This window comes from Lagopus muta, chromosome 5, assembly GCF_023343835.1.
Source record: "Lagopus muta isolate bLagMut1 chromosome 5, bLagMut1 primary, whole genome shotgun sequence".
Taxonomy (NCBI): domain Eukaryota; kingdom Metazoa; phylum Chordata; class Aves; order Galliformes; family Phasianidae; genus Lagopus; species Lagopus muta.
In genome coordinates this window covers 41556590-41582620 of record NC_064437.1, presented here as the reverse complement: position 1 = coordinate 41582620, position 26031 = coordinate 41556590, and the positions used below count along the sequence as shown (strand labels likewise).

The following is a 26031-nucleotide window of genomic DNA, read 5'->3' as shown; positions in this document are numbered from 1 at the left end:
CCCAAACCTCAAAAATTAAAAACAAAAGAAGAAAGAAAAAGGGAACATAGCTGTTCTAGGTGAGCATCATCGTAATTACACACAATCATGAGAAGTGTTTGTCACTACTCTGGTCCCTTTTCTCTCTAAAGTGTGATGGGTACAGAGGGTGGTTGGCATGACCTCCAGGAGGGGTTAACAGAAGACCCCTCCAATTTGGACCCTGAGCTCCAACATGCAGCCTGCAGCCTGACTGTGCTCCTTGTCACGCGTTATTGATTGCCAAACAGGCACAGCTAAGTGCCTCTCATTAATATTTGTTTTGGTCTTTTCCCTGCATTCCGATGAGCAGAGGAGATGCTGCTTATCTCTCTCCTGCAGGTTCTCTTTCTAGAGGATTCCTCTGGCTGGTGACAAACCTGGGCTATGTGGCCACCCATCCCACTGCCAGCAGGAGGGATGGGGTGACAGCTGACATGAGGTCTTGGGAGCTCTGCAGGAGGAATGTGAGGAACCAGAATTAGCACGACATTATGAAGGAAAAGCATGCTTGATTTGCACTGTGTAGCTAAAATGTGTATTTCTAGGCTCGGCTTGGTTTGTATACTTCTAAAAAGGAAGGCTTCCATGGTGCAAAGCTCTGTTTCCTTCCATCTCTTATCCTAATGCCCTTTTTGATAGCCTTGACTTCAGCTGATCCATCCCATGCCATTGAAATGGTTTGGAGTGATTTCCAGTTTTTCAAGGTGTGCTGTCAAGAACATAGGTGCGGCTCCTGAAAAGAGAGAGTTCTGGTGTTCCCAGAAGTAGGGAAAAAAGCTTCTTTAATATGGTTGCTCCTCTGCCTTTTCACTGGCAAGTTGGGTGCATGTCTGCGATGAAGCGATATCGGAGTCTGTGGAGCATGAAAGGCTGCATTTGTTTGTGGGTTACAAATGGAGACCTGTCAAAAACCTTTTTAAGGCAGTGACAGAAGTTTTCTTTTTCATGATACATTTAACTGAAAGGCTTTGCCTCCCAGGGAGGCTTGGCTCGTCTCTTTCTCCCTTTCCTTAAATCTGGAAAAATATGGTGGGCTAAAGGTACTCTTCTCCTATTCTAATATGGTTTCATCTATTAGAGCTTTTTGGCAGGGTTGTTGGAGCCTACTTCTGGGAAACTGCATGCCCAGAAGTGAAGAGGTGAAAGGCTCTGCGAGAGATGGGGGACAGGACACAGCCCTCTCCTTGTGCTTGAAGCACAGGCTTTGCCAGCTCATTTTGGGAAAAGTGTGCAGATTATTTCCATTGATTTGGTGTCGAGAGCTGTTTTTTGAAGGGTAAACATGTTTATAGGATTTCTGTCCTTTTGTTGTAAGAAGAAGGACGTCGTTTCTGGACACAGGAGTTGGCTAGAAGAGTGTCACATCAGCTCTTCATCAAGGTGTTTCACCTTGCAGCCCCTCTGCCAGGTCTGAGGTTGCATCCTCAGTGCAGAGAGGTATCCTCTAATTTGGGACCTTCTGCACCATGGCTATGGGGACATTCACATTTATTCACATTTACAGCACTTCTAGAGGTAGAGGTGATGCAGGAATGCAGTGGTGGCCTGCTGCAGGCAGGAGGTGTCTTGTTGATCTCTTAGTGGGTGGCAACTTGTAAATGGGATCTTTGTGCATCCTTCCATGAGAGCACACACAGGGAGGTACAGGTCCTGCTATGAGTTCTGTCATGTAGGCGACAACTCCATCCCAAAATATTGTTTGCTTCCTTGCTTCTTCCAGCAGGGATTTTTTACCAAGCCTGGTGCTTTCCAGCTCTACCTTTTGCGTTGGGATGAAGAAAGTGCTTCCATTCAGTAGACCTTTTATCAGGTTTTTCCACTGCCTATTCCCTTTGGGTATGATTGGGGGATTTATTCTTTTAAACACATTATTCCAATGTCAGATATGGGTTCAAAAAATTTGGGAGGTTTTGATTTGATACCTAGCAAAATATTCTGGTTTTGGTCCCCTCTCAGAGTGGGGTGGATGGGATGAGTGGATGGATGGATGGAAAGGAGGAGAAAACTACAAACCCATTGTCCATTGGGAAACTGTATGTCTTAAGTTCGCATCAGCCTGTGTTGTTTTCACAAATTTGTGAAACTGGGAGCTTTGTTACCTCTAAACTGTCTAGCAGCAGCTCTCTCATGCTGTCTTTGCTTCACACATGCTTGTGTTCTGCTATCAGCACCAGCCGAGCCCTGCTGGTGGTCCTGCAGGAGCTCCGGTGCTGAGAAAGGTGCCAGACAGCTCTGGGTATTTTAAGCAGCGTCACTTTAATTCTAGCACATAACCTGTACCACTTCAGCCATTTGCGCTTCTGCTGGCTGTTGTTTCTATTTCAGCTGGAGCTGGGGCCACAGAACAGTATTATTTTCTTTCTCAGTGCTATTCTGCCTTTATTTCTCCATGATATTCGTCAAGTCTCACATTTCTCATAAGCAGCACTGGGGTTTGGGTTTGGTGATGTGGTGGGGGGGATCCAATTGAGACAGACCCCCATACATCTCCCTTGCAGCTGAGGGCAAATTGAGCTGCTGATTCCAGAGCTTCCTAAAACGGCTCATCTGAAAATGAATTTTGGCCTCTCAAAGTTCAAGCATTTATCCTGAGCCAGAAATACACACAGATTTGCTCTCTAATTTAATAAAGTCATCCAAATAATATGATTTCTCCCATAACCATCGTTTATGTTTCACAGCAAAATGATAATGAGAAAGTCATTAGAAGTAATAAACAAAACAAAACCCACACAGCAAATCCTTCACTGAGCCTGAGTGATGGGAAGAAGAGCTGCATCTGAGGCTTAGACCTCATAATATTTGCCGGGTGCAGCTGTTTTTGAGTAGATGCGCTCTCGAAACATTATTTAACTTGTTGGGTCTCAAAGGAATTTTGGTGCCAGAGAAGGTGAGCAGCAGCCAGCAGGGCTGCTGTTGGGTTAAGCATTGCAGTGCTGCCAAGCCTGGGCTGCTTCTCTTACCTCCCTGCGCTTTGCTTACGGCTGGTCATAATGGGCATCATTCCTTCCCCCAAAGCCTTGTCATGACTTGGACAGCGTTCTGATTTCCTGGTTAAGTCTTGGGTTGGGTGTATGTTAGACGTGTAGAGACCAAAAACTGTGTTGAGGTAACAGAGGTTCTCTCGTCTTGTTTATAACTGCATTTATGCTTTGGGCTACTAGCTGAGTATTTTTGCATTATGCTCAGAGGGATGTTATAGACGTTACTGAATACAGCCCCAGTGAGGTCACCCATTAAACAAACCATTTCTCCCAGTCAAATGTGAAACAGGGATCGACTCTATACTTCTCTCAACCAAAGCCTCACCAGTGTGCCCAGTGCAGCTCCATCCCAGAGCCAACCCCACTGCAGTTATTTGGCTGCTGCTGTGAGGCCCTTCCCACTTTGGCGTTGGTTCTTTTTGGCCCTCTGAAGCCTGCATCTGTTGCTGCTGAGCGTTCATTCATTGCCTCTTGCCCAGGTTTTGGGGGAGGGATGCAGCACAGGAACGGCTGCTGCCGCTGCTTTTTTGGGACTGCTGGGCATCTTTGCAGATCTCTTTGGCTTTCTGATTCAGGGCCACTTCACTTTGTATTTTATCTGCATAGATAGAAAATGATCCTTCCTTAAAGCTCGTCTTTACTGCTCCCACTTGAACTTGCTGGGGCTGCATCCCAAACGTGCCGCTCCAAAGGCAATTCTCATGCAGTGGCCGGTCGTTTGGAAATAGTCCCCTCATCAGGCACTGATGGATCTCTCGAGCCCCTTTCTCTCCCTAATAATCCCACCTCTGGGGAGGTATCGATTCACCGCTGCCGGCTGCCTCTTGATATTCCGCCGTCCGTTTTGCTCTGTGCAAATCGCTGTGCTGTCATTTTCACACAGCAATTACCTGCTCTGATTTCTTTCATCCCCTGTCCTTTGCCAGAGATCTGAACTCCGTATCGACAAACCACCCTGGAAGAAAGAGAGGGTTGGGGCTCAGGAAGAAGTTTTGCAACATTAAAACTTTGGGGAGTGCTTTTCCCTGGGGTGTGATCATCTCAGGGTTGGTGTCTCAGAGCCAGTCAGTCTTGATGTATCACGGGAAGGATGCTATATGAGTAAGGATATTTCCCAGCCTGACACTGAGACTCTGTGCCTTGCTTCTTCCATGTGTTGAAGGCACAGGGAATTGTTAGCCAGGCTGCCTGGGGAGCTGGGGTCAGTGACTCCTGGGTGTGTTGGCAACTGTGGCTCCCAGATGTCACACCTCCAACAGAAACATTGGCCAGTGTGGAATTCAGGATGCTTGTGCTTGCTAAGATGCAGACAGTGCTATAGACAAAATCAGAAATATGGAGCTTGACACGTTGAACATCAGGCTTTTGGGCTGGATTTTGTGCCCTGTCTGATTTTGGTGGTGAAGGTATCAAGGCAGCAGCTCATTCATCCCTTCTGTTTGCACAGAATGGTTCTCTGATACAGGGCTATGGTTCAGCCACTGGGGAGGGGCAGATCCAAAACTGAAAAAGGGAAATGGGAAAGGGGTTTGGCAGCTCCTTGGTGCTTTTTTCCTGTTGGGTGGCTGGAAGGGGAAGGCAGCAGTGACTGACAGCAGTTGGGTGTGCTCTGGTCCCCACCAAGCAGCCAGCTCCACACTTGGCCCAGCACAACACTGCACCTCCAAACTGAGGACGTTTTGTTATTAAAAGGGCATGGCTGGCCGGCCAGGGTGCTCGCTTGTGCGTGGTCCTCATCCGAGCAGAGAATAAATTAAAAAGCCAACTGGCCGCGGCTGCATCGGGAGCACCGGGACCAGAGATAGGGCCAGAAGTCAGATAGCAAACGGTGTCCAAAAAGTGCGGCGCCTGGTGTGAGGCGTGAAATTAAAACCTTGCCTGCCTCCTCCCGCATGCTGTAACAAAGCGGCTCCCTCCACAGTCTGCCGGCACTGGGAGTGCAGAGGAGAATAATTAAATACACGGAGATGTGGTGGCTAGGGGAAGGATGCTGTTGCTCCTCTTCTCTGGACCCATGCTCCTCATCGCTTTGCAAAGCCTGCTGCTGCAGCTCTGGGACGGGGTGCTGCATCAGGAGGGAGGAATTGGTCATTTTTTGCTGTCCTCACCCATTGCAGATCTGCTCTCCCCGCTCACATTGGCCCTTGGGAAGGACAAGCGGCTGTTGCCTCTCCTGCTACCACCAAGGAATGATGGAGAGGGCAGGACTTTTTAATCAAAGTTACATTAGGTGAAGCTTATATTATTCACCCCTGGTTTATTGCAGCTATTTTTACATGGGGGTTAGAAGTTAATACCTCCTGGTGAGCCTGGTTTTGCTGGGTTCTGGCAAGCACTGAAATCCATCAGCACATCCAGACAGGGCAGAGAGAGCCCAAGCACAGCATAAACCCCCTAAGCTGAACTGGAGGGAAAAAAAGGCACTCATAAACAAACCTTTTAAAATCCAGACCTGCAGTAATGGAGGGTCTGGTCTGGAGGGGCAAGAACCAGCCAGAAGCATCAGCTGCAATCAGCAGAAGGGCGAGCTGCAGCAATCAGCGCCAAAAAGGCAGCGGGAGCCACGGTGGGGCTGCAGGGCCAACGTGCTGTGCGTGTGTTAGGTCCCTTTGTTCTGGTCCCTGCCTTTTTTCTTTTCTGGTGCTCTTGGATTTTAGGGAATGCTGAAGATTCAAGCAGTGTTTGCTCCCTGCCGCTGGCCAGGGGGACTGGCAGAGCAGAGCTGTGGTCTCTTCCACGGTCTGAAAAGAATGCAACGAGCTGAGAGAGAGGGGAAAGGAGGGAATTATGTCCTATTTCTAGAAAAAGCCTCAAAAGCACCATTTCTAGGAGACCATTTTCTCCTTCCTCTCTTTTTTCCACTTTTTTCCTATTCTTTCCTGTAGATTTTTCTTGCAGACACGCACTTCCCAGCCTGCTCACCTACAGCTCTCCAGTGCATTATCCCTGTCTCTGAAGGAGCTGCACAGCAGATTTAGGAGAGGGCTTGCAGTGCCTATGCCATTCCCCACCCTAAGCCTTCCAGGATGCCCTCTGGAGCTCTCACCGAAGCGCATTAACAATTTCAGACAATGCTTAATGTAGCATCACCGTGCTACAGTATTATAATTACATGCTTGTATTAACGTTTATCCACAAAGGTTTTCCTCCAGCAAGGAGGCACTCGCATGTCACTGGCAGACCTCAAACCCTGCCTGCAGGAGGAGGAGTGATGTGGTGCCGCTCGGTGTGTGCGCTTCCTCCAAGATATCCATGTGGCATCTTTGGGGCCACCTCTGATATAGCAGCTAGAGGTGATGATGCTCTTAAAGCCAGCAGAGTGGGTGTGAGGCTCTGTTCCCATTGCAGAGATGGTCACGTCTCAGCCTGGCAAGCAAAGAAGCAGGGATTGGTTTAGCTCATGCTCAGTGCTTAAGAGCAGAAATGGGGTGGCGTAGGTCTGTTACTCCCAGGGTACTGCTACTGGGGGCTCTTCCTTGCAACTAGATCTGAAACTTTTAATCTGGTGCCAAAATATGACAGTGTCAGAAATGTTGCTGTTCCTGTGACATTTTCTGGCTTCCCCACCTGCGGCCAGAAGCAATGATGACTTGCCTGTGTCCTCCAGAGGCTGATGGCTTTATCAGGTACTCCTTTCCTCCTTCACAAATAATCGTGGGCCAGTATGGTTAGCACAGCCATAGTCAATCCACTACTCCTCACTCTCTTTTTGGCTTCAGCAGTTGTTCTGCTGTTTTTTTCCCGGACCTCACCACCACTATTGCCTCTTTCCAAAGCTAAGGGTCAGTCGGACATAACGGGAACCTACAAATCCCTGGCTTCAACCAGATTGCTCATTTCCCTCTTTTCCTGAGGATAAATGGCTTGCTCCACCTATGGTCAGCAGCGAGCAGGTGGTGCTGTTTGCTGGAGCGAAAGACACACTACTAGCTCATCAACCAGAACAGGGGACAAATATATAAGCACGATGGCAAAGCAGGCAGGTTTCCATCCATCTGGCCAAACTGGCTGTGGGAGGAATGGTGTTTTTTCTTGCACAGAGGTGAGAGAGGAACTTGGGGTGGGGGTGGGAGCCTGGAGGGGCAGAGACAGGCTGGCATGGGGAGGAGGCTGTAAGCAGGAGAGCACCCACAGCTCGCATGTATGTATTTGCAGTCTGCTGTATAAATGAATGCCATACCTAATGATTCGTGGCTATTATTTGAAGGGCCCCACAGTTACAGATTTATTTGTCGTTCCTTGTAATAACACCGATGATAATGAATTCATTTGTATTAATGCGGGTGTCTTGGACTTCCATTGATATCCCGCATTAATTAATGTACCATTAAAATAAAGTGTCACCCAATTAATATCAAGTGGAAGCAACACTGCCAGTGTCCTGTCATTAGGGTTTTGTTTGTAATTCATTGTACCAGTGTTCTGCTAATGGCAGCTGTTTGCCTGAAGCTGAAGGAGTACACAGGGCTGCTGTGGAGCACATCTGGAGCACCCCACTGGGCCAGTAGCTCCCCACTGGGCTAACAGAGGGCAGCAAGAACTGGGGGGAGAAGTGCTGTGGTGCTCCCTGACTGGCAGGTTTTCCTGTTGTTGTAGTTTTCCTCTGACTTTCAAATATCTCAATGGGCCATCTTGTCCTCCCAGTCTTGCTCCATCTCTGCCCATCTCCTTGATGATGGATGGAAAAGCAAAGAGAGGCATGGGTTTTCCCCCTCAGTGGCGCATACCCTTCTTGCCTACCCACCTCCCAGCCTATGTCCCGCTACATATCTCCTAGCCATCTTCTAGCTAACTGAGAAAAATCTCAAACAGTGGACAAAGTCTTGCACTTTCTCAGCAGGAACCCACTAAAAAATACATTCTCCTTTTGCTATTCTTTGTTTATAATTGTGTTTTGAGGGCGACACTGCATTGATTTTGAATTATTCTATGCATCGGTTAGTGTCACAGGGTGCAGTTGTATGGCTTAGAGGAAACTCTGCCACCCTTTCCAACCAAAATCTTTCCCTAGTAGAAAGGTGAGAGGGTGGATCTACTCTAACCCTTGCCTTCAGAGCACCCAGATTGCAGGTATACAACTGTGGAGAAGATGTTGATGGTCATGGGCTTGTTGGTGATTCAGGGGGAGAGCATATGGGGTTTGAGGTTTGCCAATGCCACTGCTGTTTCTTCGGTTAGATGTGTGCTGGTAGCTGAGGAAATCGAGGATAAGGCACAAGGATGTGATTTATGGCCTGATTGTGAGCGTACCTAAGGCTTGCCTTTGTGCACGGTGCGATCTTGGGGCTTTGCAGTGAGGTTCTGGGGCAAAGCACCTCACTTTCCTCACCCTGAATTCCTCTGCTGAGAACAAGCCTCCGACCCGCACGCGGTGAGCCAGCCGGTAATTCAGTGCTGGCTCCTCCACCGCGTCTCCTCCAGCTGTGTTTATGGTGTTCTCAAAAGCCCCTCAATTGAATTATAGCTCTGTGGTGGCCGCTTGCCAGTGTCAGGCGATAATGAGGGAGGTCACTTAATAGAGATAGCGGCAGGGGATACATATTAACGAGAGCTGATTGAGAGGTGGGGTGAATTTCAATCCAAAAAAAAGAGGGGAAAAAAGGGAAATTATCAGGTTTAAAATCAATTTTTGAAATTGGAAATTGCTTGGCTCAGGCTAGCAGTAATGCAATTAATAAATGTAATTAAAAGCGTAATAAAGAACAAGGGAATTGGAAGCCCGTGTGCATCCGCGTGAGTGTTTGGAGCTGGCAAGCCCCAGGCTGGTGACTGGGAGAAGGCAAACCCACAGAGCATGGCTGGTCTTTCTCAAGGCAGAGCCCGTAGGAAGCATGTGTGGAAGAGGGAGCTGGGGTTTCATCGTGTGGATTCAGCTCCCAGCTCTACCACTGGGATGGTTGGCCTTGGGCAAGGGATGCCGTGCCTTGGGATGGGAAGGCATCAGCATGAGGGACTCGGGTTGCAGCAGTGGGATTTGGGAGCAAATGTAATGGGGAGAGGGAAAGGAGCCGCTATAAACAGCATCAGGGGAATATTTGAGAGTAATAGGTTGACCTGAGATGTAGCATGATCAGCCAAGCATCTCCTAATGGGAGCGGTCAGTGGGAAAAAGAAAGAGCAGGACCCAACATACAGCCTGCGAGATGGTTTGGGGGCTGGTGCCGAGATGGCAGCATTGAGAGCCCCACAGCCCCAGCCCCTTCGCATTGCCTGCTCACATCTCATCGACCTTCAGACAGCTGCTTGGCCAGATTGCCTGCCGTTTTTACACATTATTTGCATTGGTCCGGCGTGTGCACATCCGCATCCTAATCACTTCCACCAGCTTCTGCTGGGTGACTTTGCCCTGGGAGGTCGTGTGGAGGTCCTGTGCACGGCCAGATGCTTGAGCAGGAGCTCACTGGGACCTGAGCCTCTTCCTTTGGGATTTTTAGCATAGTTCCTCATGTATTCATAGCAAATGGAGGGAGGCACAAGCGGCCTCGCAGCCTCAAACCCCCTTTAGACGCTGCAAGTGCAGGAGGGGATGCGGGGCGGTCAGAAGCCGTCCCCTTTGCCCTCCTCCTCCTGCACAGGAGGCTTCTGTCTGGTTATTTTTGTCTCACATCTGCTGGCATCGTAACAAAGATTTAATGATATGACACAATTTTGTCATTAGCTTTTTCGTTGGCTTTTTTGTTGTTGTTCCTGTGGGAAGCTTCATTGCTGGCTGCTGGAGAGAGGGAAGAGCTTTAAAAATGACAGATCTGGGAGGCCAACCTGGAAAGCTCACCTGTTTGCCACAAGCTGCTCTAGGCTATGGTCTACCCACATTTCCTTTTGTCTGGACAGAATGGATAGAATTTGATATTTTTGCCTTTCTGTGAATTAAGCTTAATCAGGGTTGATCTCTGTGGTGGAGGAGCAGCCATGAGGGATGTGCAGAAGAGCCCCGTAAATGGCCCAAATGCTCAGAATGCAGAAACACAGCCCGTCCTGAGCAGCCCTGAGCTGAGCGTGCCAATCGCATCTCCCTGGGCCGTGCCCTCCACTTGTTATTTCTGATCAAACCCAAAAAGCAAGCCAGTGATGTCTATACAGATGTTTTGCTCCATTGTTCAGATGATGGGCCACGTCTTTTGAGAAATAAGACGTCAGCCTCCTGCTGAGCAATAGCTTGAGCCTGCTTGACCCAAAAACAGCAAGAGGATTTTAAAGATGTATTTGTGCTGCTTTGAAGGCAGACAGTCTGAAATGTATGTAACGTTGTGCACAGGCACTGACAGCACCAGGGAGACCCTGCTGCCTTGAAGACCTTCTGCTCATCTCCTGATTCCCCCAGCACCGGGTGTTCTTTGCCTATGCTTCGCCTATCCATAAGCACACTGGTGTCCCCACTTGAGGCCCCCTCCTTGTTTAGCCCCACAGACACCAGTGACTGTTTCCCTAGGGCAGCAGGTCTTCATGCAGAGCAGATGCTCCGCTTGTATGGATTTTGCTGTCCTGGCCAATGAAGAGATCTGGTCAGAAAAGCTATAAGAGAGGGATAAAAATAAAGTGATGACCAAGTCAGAGCTCAGGCAGTGTCACTGGGATTTGCCACCTCTGTGTCCCGTCCCCGTTCCCCCCCCCCTCCCCCCCAAGAAAGCTTCTCCTTTGGGCAAGGGGATGAGGAACTCTTCTAAGCTTGCTCTGGAGCTATTGAATAAAACACAATGCCGGGGAAATCAGGCTCTCCTGTAATCAGAGTGACCAGAGCGGATTTGCATGTTAAAAGGAGTGGCTAGGGGCACTTAAAAAGGGGAAATATTCATCGAGCCTGGCTTTATCCTTATGAATATTATTAGTGCTGGGGACGATATGTCCCAAATCTCATTGGTACAAATTGGTGTCTGCTATGGCCATTCATGTTTAATCCTCAGCACTCTTCTTCCTGGCTTTGGTAGGAACCTGAGCAGAGGAATGGATGGAGGGAGGGGTGATGGATGGATGGATGGATGGATGGATGGATGGATGGATGGATGGATGGATGGATGGATGGATGGATGGATAGATGGAGGCAGTGCTTGGCAGGGTTGTGGAATGCCTCAGGTCAGTTACACCTGGTAACTTGAGTTAGCCTGAAAGGGGAATGGGGGGATGCATAGTTCTCCCTGAGGAGCTGTACTGTGGGGGAAGGCAGAGGGGGTGGTCAGTGAGCAGACACCCACCAGTGCCTCCCCACAAAGAGCCTCACAAGCCCTCTAAGCTCCCTGCCTGCACACCCCAGCCTTAATGCACAGGAGATGCAGTTCAGACTCAGGGCTCACAGGGATCTGGGTTAAGTGTGACAAAAAACGAGCAATTGTAAGGCAGAGAGCAGCAAACTGCTGGGATAAATCGGCCTGGGAGGTTGTGATGTCTCCATTGCTGGAAGGCTCTAAGGATGGAAATGATTTAGGTGCAGCAAGGGAGCGGGTTTTTCTTGTGTGGTGCCTTCTAGCTACATCTTTTATGCTTCTATGATTGCTGATCACAAAAAAAACTTGAAGGTGCTTTAAAAAATAATCCCCAGGCCGTGCCCTGCAAGGTTCTTTTAGCAGCTTGATTTAAAGGGTGGAGGGGAAAAAAAAAAAAAAAAAAAATTTTAAAAGGCAGAAATCAAATGAAAACTCGAGGTGGGAACTGCAACCTCTCACTGCTTGGAAGAAGTGACACCAGGATGTGTGCGAAGGGCAGAGGTGTTGGGGACAGCATGGCAAGACCCAAGGGCTGGGCTCGCTTCTCTCCCTGCTTCCCTCCCACCTCCTCGGCAGCTCACGATGCTCCTCCTTGGGCTGAGCAGGAAAAATTGAATAGGAACAAACTCACAATAAGGCACAGAGGCCGGTGAAGAGGTTGGCAGAAATAATCCGTATTATCCCAACTGGTCCTAACCAGCCCCGAGGCTCCTTGCTGCTGACCTTTGCTGGCTGGCTGGTAGGTCGGAGCTCTGCATCACCTCCTCATGGGGCTGTACGCATCTTGCAAATGTACCTCAGTGCCCCCCTTGTTCTCCCCAGCAAAACCCTTTTGCTCGCCATCCCTGCCTCTGCCCTCCCAGAGACGAGAATATGCATTTAAGATTTGCATAGGAACATGCAGCTGTTCCGCCAAAAATGGATAATTGTTCTCCCCGCTGCGAAGTTAAACAATAAGAAGTGCCAAACTGCACTTGCCGTTGCTGATTTTGTGCACTCAGCTGCATATTTTATGCATGTAGATTAGTTACAGATTTATAACAATTTAACTGCTAATGTCTGAATTAATCGGGCCAGGTTGTAGTTGCTGTGGAAACTCTAACATTAGGTTTTATGTAAAGTTCTGTGTTGCATTGAATGCATTTTGGAGGCGGGGGGTGGGGGGGCTGTTTTATATTTAATGTCTTGTGGTGAAAGCGGAGAGCGAATCGGCACTGAAAACAAAAGTGGTTTTGGGCAGAAAACAGGCTTCAGCAAAGAGCCAGTAATTTTTCTGGAAAGTTGTGATGCCTGGAAAAATAAGGGTTTGTGATAGAAGTGCCGTCTTGACCGCAGCTGTATAACTATGATTAGAAGTGTGCAACAACTATTATAGCGCTGCGATCCTGTAATAAAGAGAACAGCTGTATAACTTAGAAACCTCCTCAAAATACTGGACTGAAGTTCTTGTCTCTCTGGATATTGGTTTTGGTGGGCGATGGAAATTGCTGATGTGCGTCTGATGGGAAAACAGGCCAGTGCACAGTTTTATCAGTGTGTTTTTAATTCTAATTCCAGAACACTCCGGTGGGCACTCCAATTTTTATTGTGAATGCCACAGATCCGGACCAGGGGGCGGGTGGCAGCGTGCTGTACTCCTTCCAGCCTCCATCCAGCTTCTTTGCCATCGACAGTGGACGCGGCATCGTGACCGTCATCCGGGAGCTGGACTACGAGGTGACGCAGGCATACCAGCTCCAGGTCAACGCAACGGTGAGCCTTGTCCTGGGCACACAGCTTCCCTGCAAACTGCCAAATCACAATTTAGATGCTGGGTGGATTTGGTGGGAGCATTGGAATAGAGTGGATGGTTAGGGAGCTCTTTGGGTAGCCGTAGGGCAAGGTGTGGGACACTGATGGCCAGTGGCTACCGGTGGCCACCAGTGGTCAAGCTGCCTCCAGCACTAAGTGATTTTCACCCAGGAAGGCTCTAGGGCAATGCATTTCCTGGGTCGTTTCAGATCAGCTCCTGGACATAACAGTCTTCGAGGTCTTTTCCTACCTACATCATTCTGTGGTTTTTCACACATCAGAGGCTTCTGCATGAAAGAGAGTAGTTCCCCTGTTTGAGAAAACCAGGCTTCTTTGCTCAGAGCCACGGTCACTAATCAGCTGGTGACATTGAAAAGCAAGCATATGTCACAGCGTCTAAGACCAGGAGAGCCCATTAAATCCTCTGCTATCGTTCCTCGTGCATCCTGACTTATTACATCTGGATTCACCTGCATTGAACCTGCCGAGTCTCGCTCAGCTATAGCTGAGTTCAAACCTCAGAAGTTAAAATTTTGATGGGTAGAGTCAGTTCCAGGAGGGGACTCATGGGAGAGACTTTCCCAGGGAACCACAATGTCACACTCATGCCCCGCCATGGAAGGAAGTCTTCTTTGCTGGGGTCAGCTCTGGCAGCAACTCAACAGGGAGGAAACTGCTGAGAAGCACTGTGCAGGCAGCTCTCTGTGGTGGCTCTGCTGCAAGTGAGGAAGGTGAGACACAGCCCTGCAATCTATCTGACCAACTGTGTGCTTGGGAAAGGGGGGGGGGGAGGAATCCCTCCTGCCCCCTCCAGGCAGCTGGCTGGAGCTCTTGGAGCATGTGATTTAATCAAGATCATTGTCTTGCTGCACAGCCACGTGTCAGAGGGACGGAGAGCTGTGCACTGCCTTTGCTCTTCACGGTATCCGCAGACTGCAGGGCCTGAAGCAAACACCTCAGCCTTTCAGCCCCATCCCTGCGCGTTCTGGCCTTGTTCTCCAAAAGGTTGAGCTTTTTTCATGAAATATATCTCACTACTTTAAATACTCCAGCAGTGAGTTCTCCATCTCCCCCCAGTAAGCACTGCAATGTTTCACTGCTTTCACAGCTGAGAAACATTAAATTCTTTGAAGTTAACTGTCTCACCACTGTCTCCAGTCTTAGAATCTGATGGTGTCTGCCTGAAAAATTAGTAAATGGCTCACATTGGGCAGTGCATTGCCAGTATCAGCACAGAGGTGTATTGGTCACATCCGTTTTTGCTTTACTCCCCATCCCCATCCCCAAATTCATTTCTGTGTCCTCCACCCCTGGGTTGGAGGCAGCAAGGATACAAAACTGGAAAGGGAATGTGAGACACGCTTGGCTTTTTATGCTCTCTGTAATGCTTAACCAAAATTTAAGAGACAAAGGGGAGGGAAAAAAGCTTTATCTGAAGAAACGAAAAACTTCAACTTGATAATGATAACAGCAGAGTGCGAGTCAGAAATAAGCATCAATCCAGGCCACAAACGCTGAGGCCTGCAGGTTAAGAGGATAATGTACAAGCTGTGTTGTTGAATACGGTTTAAATTAACATTAATCTTCTGGCAATCAGTCCTTGGCGCTGTTCAGAGCCATTTTGTAGAAGTGTGTGGTAACCTCTAATGGTTGCCTTTCACCACAGTGCTTGATTAGGGGCTAAGGAGAGATTTATTTCCTTCCTTTGTGCGCTGCCTGTTCTGTTCTTGTCCTTCTAGCAAAGGGCTGTGGATATTGGGGTGGCTTTTAGACACCCATGGGATGAGACTCAAACATGAGGACACTGCCAGGAGTAGCTGCAATGAGGCTGTTGGGCTGTGCCGTGTCCTGCACGTAGAGCTCCAAGTGTGCAGAGACATTGGCCTTGGTGGGTCCTGAAGTGTCCTGATGGGATGTGCTGACTGCCCCTCCTCTCCAGAGCAGGTGCAGGCATCAGGACCCTCCAGCTCTTGCTAGGCAGAAGTGCCTCAGTTTGGACCTGCACTGCAAGGGAATTTATGTTTTGAAGTACTTTTTAAACAAGATGTTGCTTCTTTTCCACCCAAAGCACGATGGAAAATTAAATTGGTGCTTGCTGTATATTAAAGGGGCAAATTCCAGAAAGAAATGCATATTGTATTTCAGCTCAGAGGGAGCTGCAGTGGTTGATAATTCCAGGCGATTGCTTGAAAAAGAAGTGATTGCCTACACTACTCAGATTTTGACCAGCCGCAACTGTGAGAGACTTTACACTGTGGAAGAGTTCTGTTGTTCTAATAGAAACCTTTTCTCGCCCTTGTTTTTCAAGGACCAAGACAAGAACAAGCCGCTATCCACTCTGGCTAACCTGGCCATCACCATCACAGATGTGCAGGACATGGACCCCATTTTCATCAACCTGCCCTACAGCACAAACATCTATGAGAACTCGCCTCCGGTAAGGGCTGCTTCCCTCCGGTACCAAGGGGTGATGGGGCAGGGTGTAGGATGGAAAGCACAAGGTATCCCTAAACTGCTGGAAGAAAGCCTCCCTTTTGCAGGAGTGTCGGTCTGTCCTTCCATCACTGGTTTATGTTGTTAGGGAAACAAGTCACAAGAAAATGTCCAAATGGCATCTCAATAAGGGCAAAATTTTGAGGTTTTAGGAAGCATGAAACCAAAGTAAAACATTTTCTTGAATGTTTTTTTCTTAAATGTTAAGAAGGTTTTATGTTGTTCTTAGCACACACTCACCTCCTTTCCCCCTGGCATCCACACATGCCATTTCTAATAGAAAACTTGAAGAAAAATGGAAATGTTCCTGAAACGAAGCAGTTTTGAAAATGCCAGAAAGATCAGCCATTTCAGCACTTTGAGTCTTTTCCCCCAGGTTTTACCAAATTGATCCAATCATTTCAGTTCTTCTGAAATTCAGTTTGTCAGCAAACTCACTGGTTGTGGAAACATCTCTCCATCTCGAAGTGCAGCAGTGCCTTTCTCCTATGGGGAGCGTGCTGGGCAACTTCTACTCCTGTCAACCAAAACATCAGCCCTAGTCAGCAACACCCACCTTCCCACATCCCATATCTTCACCAAAGGCTAATGTTTTTGTAAGTGGATGGTGAAACCTTCTGTCCTAGAATGAGACAGCATTAGGCTTCCATAACCACACTTCCATCCCACATGGGATCTGTTATGCTGGATCTGAAACACCTGATGGCTCATTTCATTTAGTGGCAGGGTGGACTCCATCTCACTTGAATTTCTGCCTTTTTATGCACTTTGGAGCAAAACTCTAGCTCTGACTGCTGTGAGAGTGCTGGATCAATAGGGCTGAGTCTTACTGTCAAAAATCTCACCATCAGACAGCACATTACCCATCTGCCAACCCAAAGATGGCCAAAAAATGGCTTTATGAATTACCTTCATGAGGTTCAGTGCTGTTTGGTATTTCTGTTTGTGGTCAACATGAGCCACAGGGAAAAGAAAACACTGCTTAGATCACTCTTAACTGCTGGGAGACGACATAGCCTTAGATGAAATTATAGAAATGGAAGTGCTGTGAGTATCAAAAAGTATGGACTGCATCGCCTTCATGGAATGACCTGGTGTTCAGGAAAGGAGATCTCACTCAATTTAATGGCATTTGCTGAGCTGGAGCTAAACAATCCATTTAATCAAATGTACACCAGAGTTATTCCCGGGGTGTACAATATTTATGGTGGGCAAAGCAGCAAATACTCTTTGCTCAATCCAAAATGGGAAATGAATGAAACTTTACTACCCCACCCAATTTCTCTTGGCCATATATAGCATTTCTAAAAGCATCATCACTGAGAAAAGCAAGGAACAAAAGCAGCGTTTGGGTCCGTCTCACAGCCTTGGTTCCCAAAGGGACAGTGTGATGAATACAGCTCTTGCTGGCTGACCTTCTCCCATCACTTTCTCCACCACTGCTTGGGGGTGAGGGAAGTTGGAATTGAGGCCCATTGCTGAGTGTGGCCACTGCTTTGGAGGGTCCAGACCAGGACCAAAGACCCATCCTTCATAGGAGACATCTCAGCATTTGAAACAAGCACATAGTCTGTTTGGGGTTTCCATTTGGATTTTCTGGTGGCAAGTTTCTCCACGGGAGCCCTCCTCATCATCTCACCTTATCACATGAGGGAGTGTATGCCAAATGGCTCCATTCTGGAAAGGATAACAGCAGATTTGGGTGAGGCAACTGGGTTCAGCCAGCTTCTGCCCCAGAATGGGCTGCCATGCAGCTGATTTAAGCTGACAGCCGTAGTGCTTTTGTAAAGCTGTAGTGCATTTGTGGGGATGTTTGCCACACTGAGGACATCTTCCAGCCCCAGATCTGGGGACGGAAGAGGCTTCTTTCCACACCCTCTCCCTTGCTCCCTTTTTATCTGCAGTGCACAGCATGTCTGTGCTCCTCTATCAATGTATCGGGTGAGAATACCTAATCTAAAGTGTATACATTACCTAATAAAATCCTTCTTATTTGGGATTATTGCATCAAATTTTAATTTCCTCACTCGAGCAACAGCATGTCAGCCAGCCCGTCAGTGAAGAGCCGATAGAAGGTGAAAAGAGTGGATAAACTGCAGCAAATTACTGCAAACAGATCTCTATCAACCCTTTGACTGGAATTGACTGGAATTAAGAAGTGAGAAATAGGATTTTTGCCTCCAAATCTGCCGTGGCAGCTTTCCGAGGTGCTCCCCCCTCCACCAGCTCCTCCTGGTGCTGTGCTTTGCCTTTCAAGTTCCTAATGCTGCAACAGAGGAAGAAGAAAAGGGGGAAAGGGGAGAGGAGTGCTGCAATTTCTTTGCCAGACTGGGATCTGGTGGCATAACTGGAAGCACTCAGGGTTCATACTTCTTCAGGCATGAGAAAGAAGGAAAATGTCTTTCAGGGCCAAGAAAGAGGATGCACCAAGGAGAAGCTTTGCTATCTCTGGAGGTGTTGTGCTTCCTTCTGTGCAACTGGTTATCATCCTGAACTGCCTAAGGTGTCTCTCCCAGAGCACTCAAGGCTGGTTTTTCATCCTTGGGTTCTTTTAATGCATCCATCATCGCACCATCTGCGTAAGCTGGATAGCATTGCTGATGCTCTAGAGAAGTTAGTACAGGCTGGAGAAGAGATGCTGAAGTGAGAGCTGCTCTTGGACATCGGCTGATACCTGGCCCAGGCACCCTCGCAGCTTCACTTTGGGGTGAAAGAGGAGGAATCCACTCTCTAAGAGATGAGCTGATGCCCCTGAAAATTTGCTCCCACATGGAGCCTTGCAAAGGCAAGGGAAGGGCAAGACCACTGGTGCTTAGTCTAGAGATCAGCAAGTGTGTTCCCTTGCAACAGCATGGTATGTATCCATGTAAAATATCATTAAAACAGTTTTAATTCTTCAGCACCACCCCCCCTCTCCAAAAACTCCTTGGGTTAAAGAAATAACATGGAATCAGTGCTATTTTTGCCCTAGAGTCTCAATAGCTCCGAGTTAATTCTTTCTTACAATATTTCCAGCCCATCAGTGTGAACACTTTATTAAAAGCTCAGGGTTTTATTAAAAAAGGATTGATTTACCCCTGCCCCTCTTCAAAAAACTCTCAAACTTTGTTTGGATAATGTGCCATTCTTTATTTTCTTTACCTTTTTTCAAGTGTAGTCTCTTCCAGGTTATTACTTTTCTAAATCTTCTGCCTCCTTCCCCAGAGGGAGAGAGTTATTCTGCTCCAGTGTTCCAATTTATACCGACCACTTGCTTTAAGAAGTTCCAGAAATATTTGGGAGACTCCAAGAGCCAGAGGTTCATGCCACGGATTGCTGGGGCAAGCCCTGGGCAGAGCTCCCGGCCCTGGAGAGTATCCTGGGATTTCTGTGAGGAAATGGAAGCCTTGCTGGATGTCTTGTTTGTTGGTGGGAAGTCAATCTTTACCATTACGTGATGGCATTGACTGAGGGTTTAACTCCATTTTGTGTTTTTGGTGAGCAAGACACTTCCTGACTGTTGTGGCTTCTAAGAGATGTGTAGGGTCAAATTTTGCATCTTCCCTTCTCCACATCTCATTTCATCTCTTACTGAACCAGAATACCCTTTCCCAATGACCATGCTGAGTGATCACGCTCCAAGGCCGCATTGTTACTGTTCACCTTAAAACAAATCACCACCACCAGCTAGATGAACAGCCATTCCACCTGCCCTGTGGCACTGCTCCGTTCTCTTCTACAGAAGGTCCAGACTGACCCTAAACATGGTGTGAATGCTCAGGGATCATCCTTGTGTTCCTGGGAGCTGGGATCTGCTGGCTGGAAGCCCTTGTGAAGGAGTTGGCAGGAAAGACAGAAGCCAGCTGGACTGTGAACAGACACCAGAGTCAATCAGGTCCCTGCCTTTGTCCCAAAAAATGGCATCTAGGAGCAAAAAGGACCTCAGATCCACTCTGGCGCATGTTCCTCAGTCACTGGTGAAGCATACCTCATCCAGAGGAGGGGCTTTTGGGTCTTCGCTAATGCTTAGCCATTGCTGGAGCCCTGCCTCCTTCTGCCTTTTTTTCTGCCCCTCTTCTCCACATGGCCTTCCCTCCATTCCACATCCCTTGCTCTGTTTCCCACTGGTTTGCTTCCCCCTTTCTTCAGGCTCCTTTGGGAAGGACAATTACTGTCCATGATTTAGAGGCTCTCCAGCAGCTGCTGAGGTTTGCCAGCCGAGTGCTGCTCACAAGCCAGTGCCCTGGGATTTACAGCTCGTGTTCAGGGTTAACAGCAGGGATGTACTTAAGGAGTCTATTGAAATGCCCTCAGAGGTTTCGAGGGGCAGATCTGCCTGATGCTGAGAGCTGAGGACACAACAGGTCCCTACTCTGCTATGGTGGCCTTCAGCTGGTGGATGGTGGGGAAACACTGCTGCCTGCTGCTGTGCTCCCTTGTTAGATATGCAAACGTCTCTGTTGACATTTTCTTTGAGGGCAAAAAAAAAAAAAAAAATCTCTTTCCACTGTTTAATAAACCAATGAAAACAAGAACAGCTGAGTTGTAAATTTTTTCACACTACATTAATTATGTGCATGTGGCCGTGTTTGTATTCACATGGGCTCGCTGCAGTGCGGCAGGGGAAACACAGCTTCTGGAGCTGGCAGGGTGTGTGATAGTTTTATTTCAGGAGCTAAACAAGGTTTGTGGGTCAGATTTGGGGGCTCTTGGCCTCAAGGATTTTGCTGCTGGGCTAAGAAGCAGGTGGACTTGCAGGAACCTATGGGCAACTCTCTGTTGCCAGTGCCCATCCAACCTCCTTCATCAAAGGTTAAAATCTTTGCAGCTCCCTTAGGCTCAGTCCTACTGGTCCTTTCCAAGGGTGGGTGAGCAGAGCTTTGCTGCCCTAACATTGTTTCTGTTTCCTGCAGGGTACCACAGTGCGGATGATAACGGCCATCGACCAGGACAAGGGCCGGCCCCGTGGCATTGGCTACACCATCGTCTCGGGTAAGTCATGGCTGGGATTAGGAGAGGGGTGCCTTTTGGGGTGGGCCTGGTTGTTCTCAGGAGCAGAACACAAGTTGGACACCTTGCAAGGGCTGCTCTGAAGCTCAGAAGTTCTCCCCAGTGTGTGTGGGCATTGATTTGGAGGGATTGCTCACATGCAGTGGGGCTGGCTGGCAGCTCTGTGCATAGAAATAGTTTCCTGTTTCACTCCCATAAAGCTGGGCTGCTTCACATGCTCCCTTAATCGAACCCAGGTTCAAGGTGATCTCACCTTGGCTTTCAAGTCCACTGATCCCAGCTACAAGCGCCCAGGTCTGCCTGCCTTTGAAGAAGCAAGGATTATTTATTCCTCTAATTCCCTCTACAATTTATTCTAATACACCCCAGCACAAATTAAAGGAGCGATTCCCTCAGATCACGTGGATCAATCTGAGCAGAGAGCAGCGGGATCCTCTTTTTTTTTTTTTTTAACTTATCCAGGCCCTTTCCCACTGGGGAAATATTTATGTTTATGCTCCTCTTTGGCTTTCCCATGGAATAGCCCCATTGCTACTTTGCTGGGAGTGGGAGACAGACAGACAGACAGCAGTACCCAGAGCCAGCCCCCATCTTTTCATACACACTAGCAGCTTAATCCTGCCTCAGTGCCGCCCAGCGGGGAGCCGCTCCCTATCAGAATATCATGCAGAACACATCAAAGCCAGCGATGCTCAGGCTGCTTTGAATTTATTTATTTTGCTTTCCCCAAGCTGACAGCACGAACTAGTTGGGAGATATCTCCCATCATTGCCAGCATCACTCCCCCCTCACCCTGCCTCTTGGTCGCAAACCAAATCTGATTTTTCTAAAGTCAGTAAGGCCATGAGTGCCATCTCACCCCTATTTAAGATGTTCTCTTAAAATCTCTACCATTTGCCCATCTTGCTCAAGAAAGACGATGCTATGCTGGTCCAGCAGTGGGAGCGGACTGCTAGCGCACCTCCAAAATCCCGCTCACCCCAGGCACATGGTTTTTTTGGCCTGCAGGTAAAGCCTAATTAATTTATCATTATCCTCAGTCATGATGGTAAAGGTCAGTGAGCAGATTTTGTGCCTGAGCTGGTAGATTTTTATGGCAATTTTGCAAAAAAAAAGCAGTCTAACATATGGGAAGCAGGACGCAAATTAAATTAGAAACCAACCGTAAGCAAAAGTGAAAATGGGCAATGGAGGCTGCAATTAGAGAGGGCTGCGATGGGGGGAAGTGACAATGCTCCCACATGACAGTGGCACAAGGTGCCAAGCCTGAGGGCGCAGGGCTTTCACACAACCCGATATTGGCATCTCCTTTGAATATACAGTAGAAGGAGAGTTACAAAGCAACCACCGACCCTTCAGAATGGGTGTGGAAGGTATTGGCTTGCTTCAGAGATGGGTCATGGGTATTAATTTGGAATTGCTGCTGTCCTGCTCAGCCACAGCCATGCTTGGGATATAGTGTGGGAGCCCTTATTTACGCAGCCATCTCCAGGCACAAGGTCCTCCTGTGACAGCACAACAATAAAACTAGAAGATTAACCATAACCACATAAAACAAGACTGAAAATCTAACTGTGTGCCACTGCCTTACAAGGCTGTTAACCTAAGATCAGATAGGAGAACTGGTCTGGGTAGTGATCCGTGGGGGTGCCTCAGGGAGCCATGTCACCTGTGGGTTGATGATGCTCAGCCTCTGAGGTCAGGGCTCCTTTTGAAGGACAGAGAATTAATCCCGGGCAGTAATCCACAGCTCCTTTTTGGCAGATTTATGGAGATAGCTTCTGTGCTGGGGACTCTGCCTCATCATCTTTCATGTCCCAGGTGAGCAGGTGACTTGTGTGCCATGACCTGCTCCAGATAAGGCTGTTCATTGTGGGAAGCTCATGACTGGGAGGCAGATTGATTTCCTGGAGGTGATGGGAGAGCGACAGAGCTCTCCTAGGAGCAGGATTTTTATCACATATTAAATGGGCTGTGCCACTAATGGGCATCACCATAGTGGTTAAAGCCAAGGGAAGAGCAGTGTCTGCCAGTGATGTCAGATTTCTGGTGTTGCAATGGATGGGCATGAGGGCAATTCACACCTCGTTAGTGGGACTTAGGAAGCCCCGCAGGAGAGAAGGGGAGTTCTGAGAAGCTGTTCCCAGGGCTCCCCAGAAGCATCATTTTTCCAGAATTGACTCTTTAAGGAGGCTGGTTCCATTGCCAATGAAGTGCTTGCATCCTAAAGCTGGAGCATCCCGAGGGAAGCAGGAATTAAAAGTCATTATTTGCTCGATGTAACAGAAGTGTGAGTTACAAAAGCAAGAGGGAGGCGTGTCTGAAGATAGCCATTCTCTGGCTTTCTTCTGTTCCTGCTGCTAAGGGATAAGAATCTTTTTACCAAATTAGCGTGGGCTAAGGATTTGTTTCACACAGACCTGGCTTGTCCACATGCCTCCCTTCACAAAGGCATAACAAAGCTCCAAATGGAGGTCAAGTCCCACCCCTCCTACTTTTGACCTCGATTAATAAAGAAAGACAAGGCAAAGTAAACCATTTCCCTTAAACCAGGAAGCAGGGAGAATCCTTGGAAATGTAACCTGCTGATTTTAACATTCCCAACGCTTGGCTGTGCTGGCTTTTTCCCACATCAGGATTGCTGGGTGAACTGCTGGGGTGTTGATGTCCCCATAAATCACAGCTGCTGGGAGGGCCTTGCAGCATGATTTAAAGGCAGCCATCACCACAGAGCACCTCTGGAGGAGGGCATGCTGATGGGTGGGAAAGTACCTGACGCCAAGCTATTTATCACCGGCTGTTTTCCCACCCTGACAGTGCTCAGAGAAGCGGTGGTGGCTGCAGTCGTACCCTTGGGTTTCCTTGAGTTAGTGTTGTGCTTTGGCTCTGTCGCAACCCAAGGATAACTGAGGTGCAGAGGGGACGATGGATATTTGGAAATTGAAACACTCCCTCTTATGTGTAAATATAAAACATGGTCTGTGTTTGATTGCAGGGATCTTCTTTTTACCTGCCTGTGATTTAATATATCTTTGAAGCGCTGGTAACCACTAGATGAACCTGTGCTCTTTCTCTTCACGTCAGGGCTAGAGATAATAAGATGTTCTGAGATGTTCTGTAGGATGAGAGGTTTTCTGGAAGGTGTTGATCCCAAAGGTGCGGGTTTTAGTTTAAAATCTGGTTGAGTTGTCCTGGACACATCACTGTGCTGTTTCATGTTCTCCTTGTGTGACTGCTTGCTGCCTTTAGCGGACTTGGAAATCCAGACCAATAGCTGCTAAGAAGGTGCAGAACTGAGCAGAACCAACATTTACAAGCATTGCCTTGTGCTCAGTGCGCAATGAATGCAGGGTGGGCCCAGGCAGATATAGAGGTCAGAAAGGGATGGGAATGTCCTTCCTTCCTTTTCTTTTTCCTTTAGAGCATTGGTTGTGGTGGTCCAAGCTTAAGTATCTTATAAATGACAAGTCTGGGGTAAGATACTGGCCTTGTTGTGCTCTCCTGCCTATCTCATGGGACAAAACCTCAAGGTGAAGAGTGGTCACAGCAGCTGATGGACTCTTCAGACGATGATAACTGTGTCTGTTGCTGACTCTGTGAACCACATCCAACAGCATCTATTTCAGCGCTGAGGAGCCCTGACAGAGCACATTTGGACTAATAAATTACCGGGCGTGATGTGTAAGATGGGTTCCCCTTTTGCAGCTTGTGAAAGTCATTGGCTGCGAGCAGGATGCTCTCTGGCATGAGTCGATGAGCATGGCCAGGTTGGCAGCATGGCTGCATCCCTCCTGTGGGTGTGAGCGATGCCCAAAGGCCAAAGGGACAGGGAGGAAGGAGGAGATGCCGGTATCTTCTTTTCTTCCCTTTTTTTTTTTTTTTTTCCTCCTCAATCCTGGACTCGTGCCACCATTTCTAATGGCCTTTTTAAACAGAGAGAGTTGGCTGAGGGCAATTAAACATTACGGCCCTCATCTATAAAACCCCTCGTTGTAGCAGTGTTTCTTCGTGGTGATGCCTGGGCCACTGTCCGCTCCTCAATGAGCCTGGAAGAGCACTGGGGGTGGGCTGCTGCCATCCATCTCTTTGCTCCTAACCCTGCACCAGCTGCTCCTTGCCTTCCTGGCCACGTGGGATACAGGAGCTTCTGCTGCCTCTGTACCCACACCAACATTTCCAGTGCTGGTTGATATCTCTTAAACAACATTTATATTTCTGTCCCAAAGCATATTCCTTTTTATTGTTGTTTTTTCCTTTACTTTGTCTTTTGGGATATTTTCAAGCGTCAGGTGCTTTGCTTTTCCCCTTGCTCTGTGCTCTAGCCATCCACCCTGTTCCCATCCCTCCCACAGCTCCTGAGCCACACACGGGATCACTGGTGCTGAAGAGCAACTCTGGGCATGGGCTCGGGGTGGAGCCATGGAGGAAGACAGTTAGCAGGAGCATTGCTCAGCGGGTCACTTTTCTTCAGTGCTAAGGCAGCCACAATTGTCTCTGCCCATGTCATTAAACAAGTGTGCAGATCTCATGGTGGGGACAGGAAAGTCTGTGCCATCCGTGTCATCTGAGAAACAGGATTATCCAGGGTCTGGGCTCAGCTGAAAAGCCCTGCAAAGATTCACCCTCCCCTCTATGCCCTCCGTCTCGTGTCTCAACATTGATACAAAAGCAGCAGGGCATTAGCCATAGCATCAGGTCACCACCACGTAGGACAGGCTCTGCTGGCTTGCTGTCCCCATGGCCACCACAGGTATGCTGGGGCTTGTGGCATGCAGCAGTATGGTGGGCAAATGGGTGAAAGCTGATGGAGAAAGGGAGGGGAGCTGGAACAGGGAGAAATTATCCATAGAGGGCTGAGGAGAAAGGCAGGGGGGAGTGAAAGGCAAAATTGGCTATTTTTATCTTTCTTTCTCTCATTGCTGTGAGAAAAGGGAGGAAATGTGAAGATGATTAGAGATTTTTGCAAATGCCTCTGGGGATGGCGCATTGTTCGGCAGCATGAGCTCTTTGGCAGGGCTCGAGGCTGGAAGCAGAACGAATGGCTGCTTAGAGAGGCACTGCTAGCAAAATTTCGGATGTCCGCAGAGGAACGGGGATGGGGCCACCTCGCTCCCTTCCCCGGCTCCTTTGCAAAGGCAGCAATTCTCTGTGAGAAGACAGAAGGAAACCCTGGAGGGCAGCAGATGTGTATCTTCTCCGTGAGCAGTGGTTGGGAAGTTGAGCCAAAGCAGAATCTCTGATGTGCAGCCTGGGAGAATGTCAGATCACTCCTTTATTCCTCTAGCTGTCAAAAGTGCCTGTGGATACCATATTTTTATTACAGTCTATATCAGGGGGTGCATATCAAGATCACCCTGATACATAAAACCTACCACAGCCACATGGCATTAGGGAGCACTTAAATTCTTAGCAGGGCAACTTGGTGCATGTTGTGGAGCATCCTTCAAGACAGGCAGCGGGAACAACAGGGTTTAGTGGTAGGGATGGGCTGAATGGCTGGACTAGGTGATCTGAGAGGGCTTGTCCAACCTTAAAGAATCTGTGATTCCATACCC

At 48.3% G+C, this 26031-nt stretch overlaps 1 protein-coding gene across 4 annotated transcripts in view; it reads left to right on the top strand.

Annotated features, from left to right (window-relative positions):
- Window positions 1-26031, top strand: part of CDH23 (cadherin related 23) — a 129658-nt gene that overhangs the window by 45678 nt on the left and 57949 nt on the right. For all 4 annotated transcript variants that reach the window (XM_048947161.1, XM_048947159.1, XM_048947160.1 and 1 more), the window contains exons 7-9: window positions 12761-12955; window positions 15303-15431; window positions 20380-20458. In XM_048947161.1, coding sequence (XP_048803118.1) covers window positions 12761-12955; window positions 15303-15431; window positions 20380-20458 — 403 coding nt within the window. The remainder of the gene's footprint in view (window positions 1-12760; window positions 12956-15302; window positions 15432-20379; window positions 20459-26031) is intronic.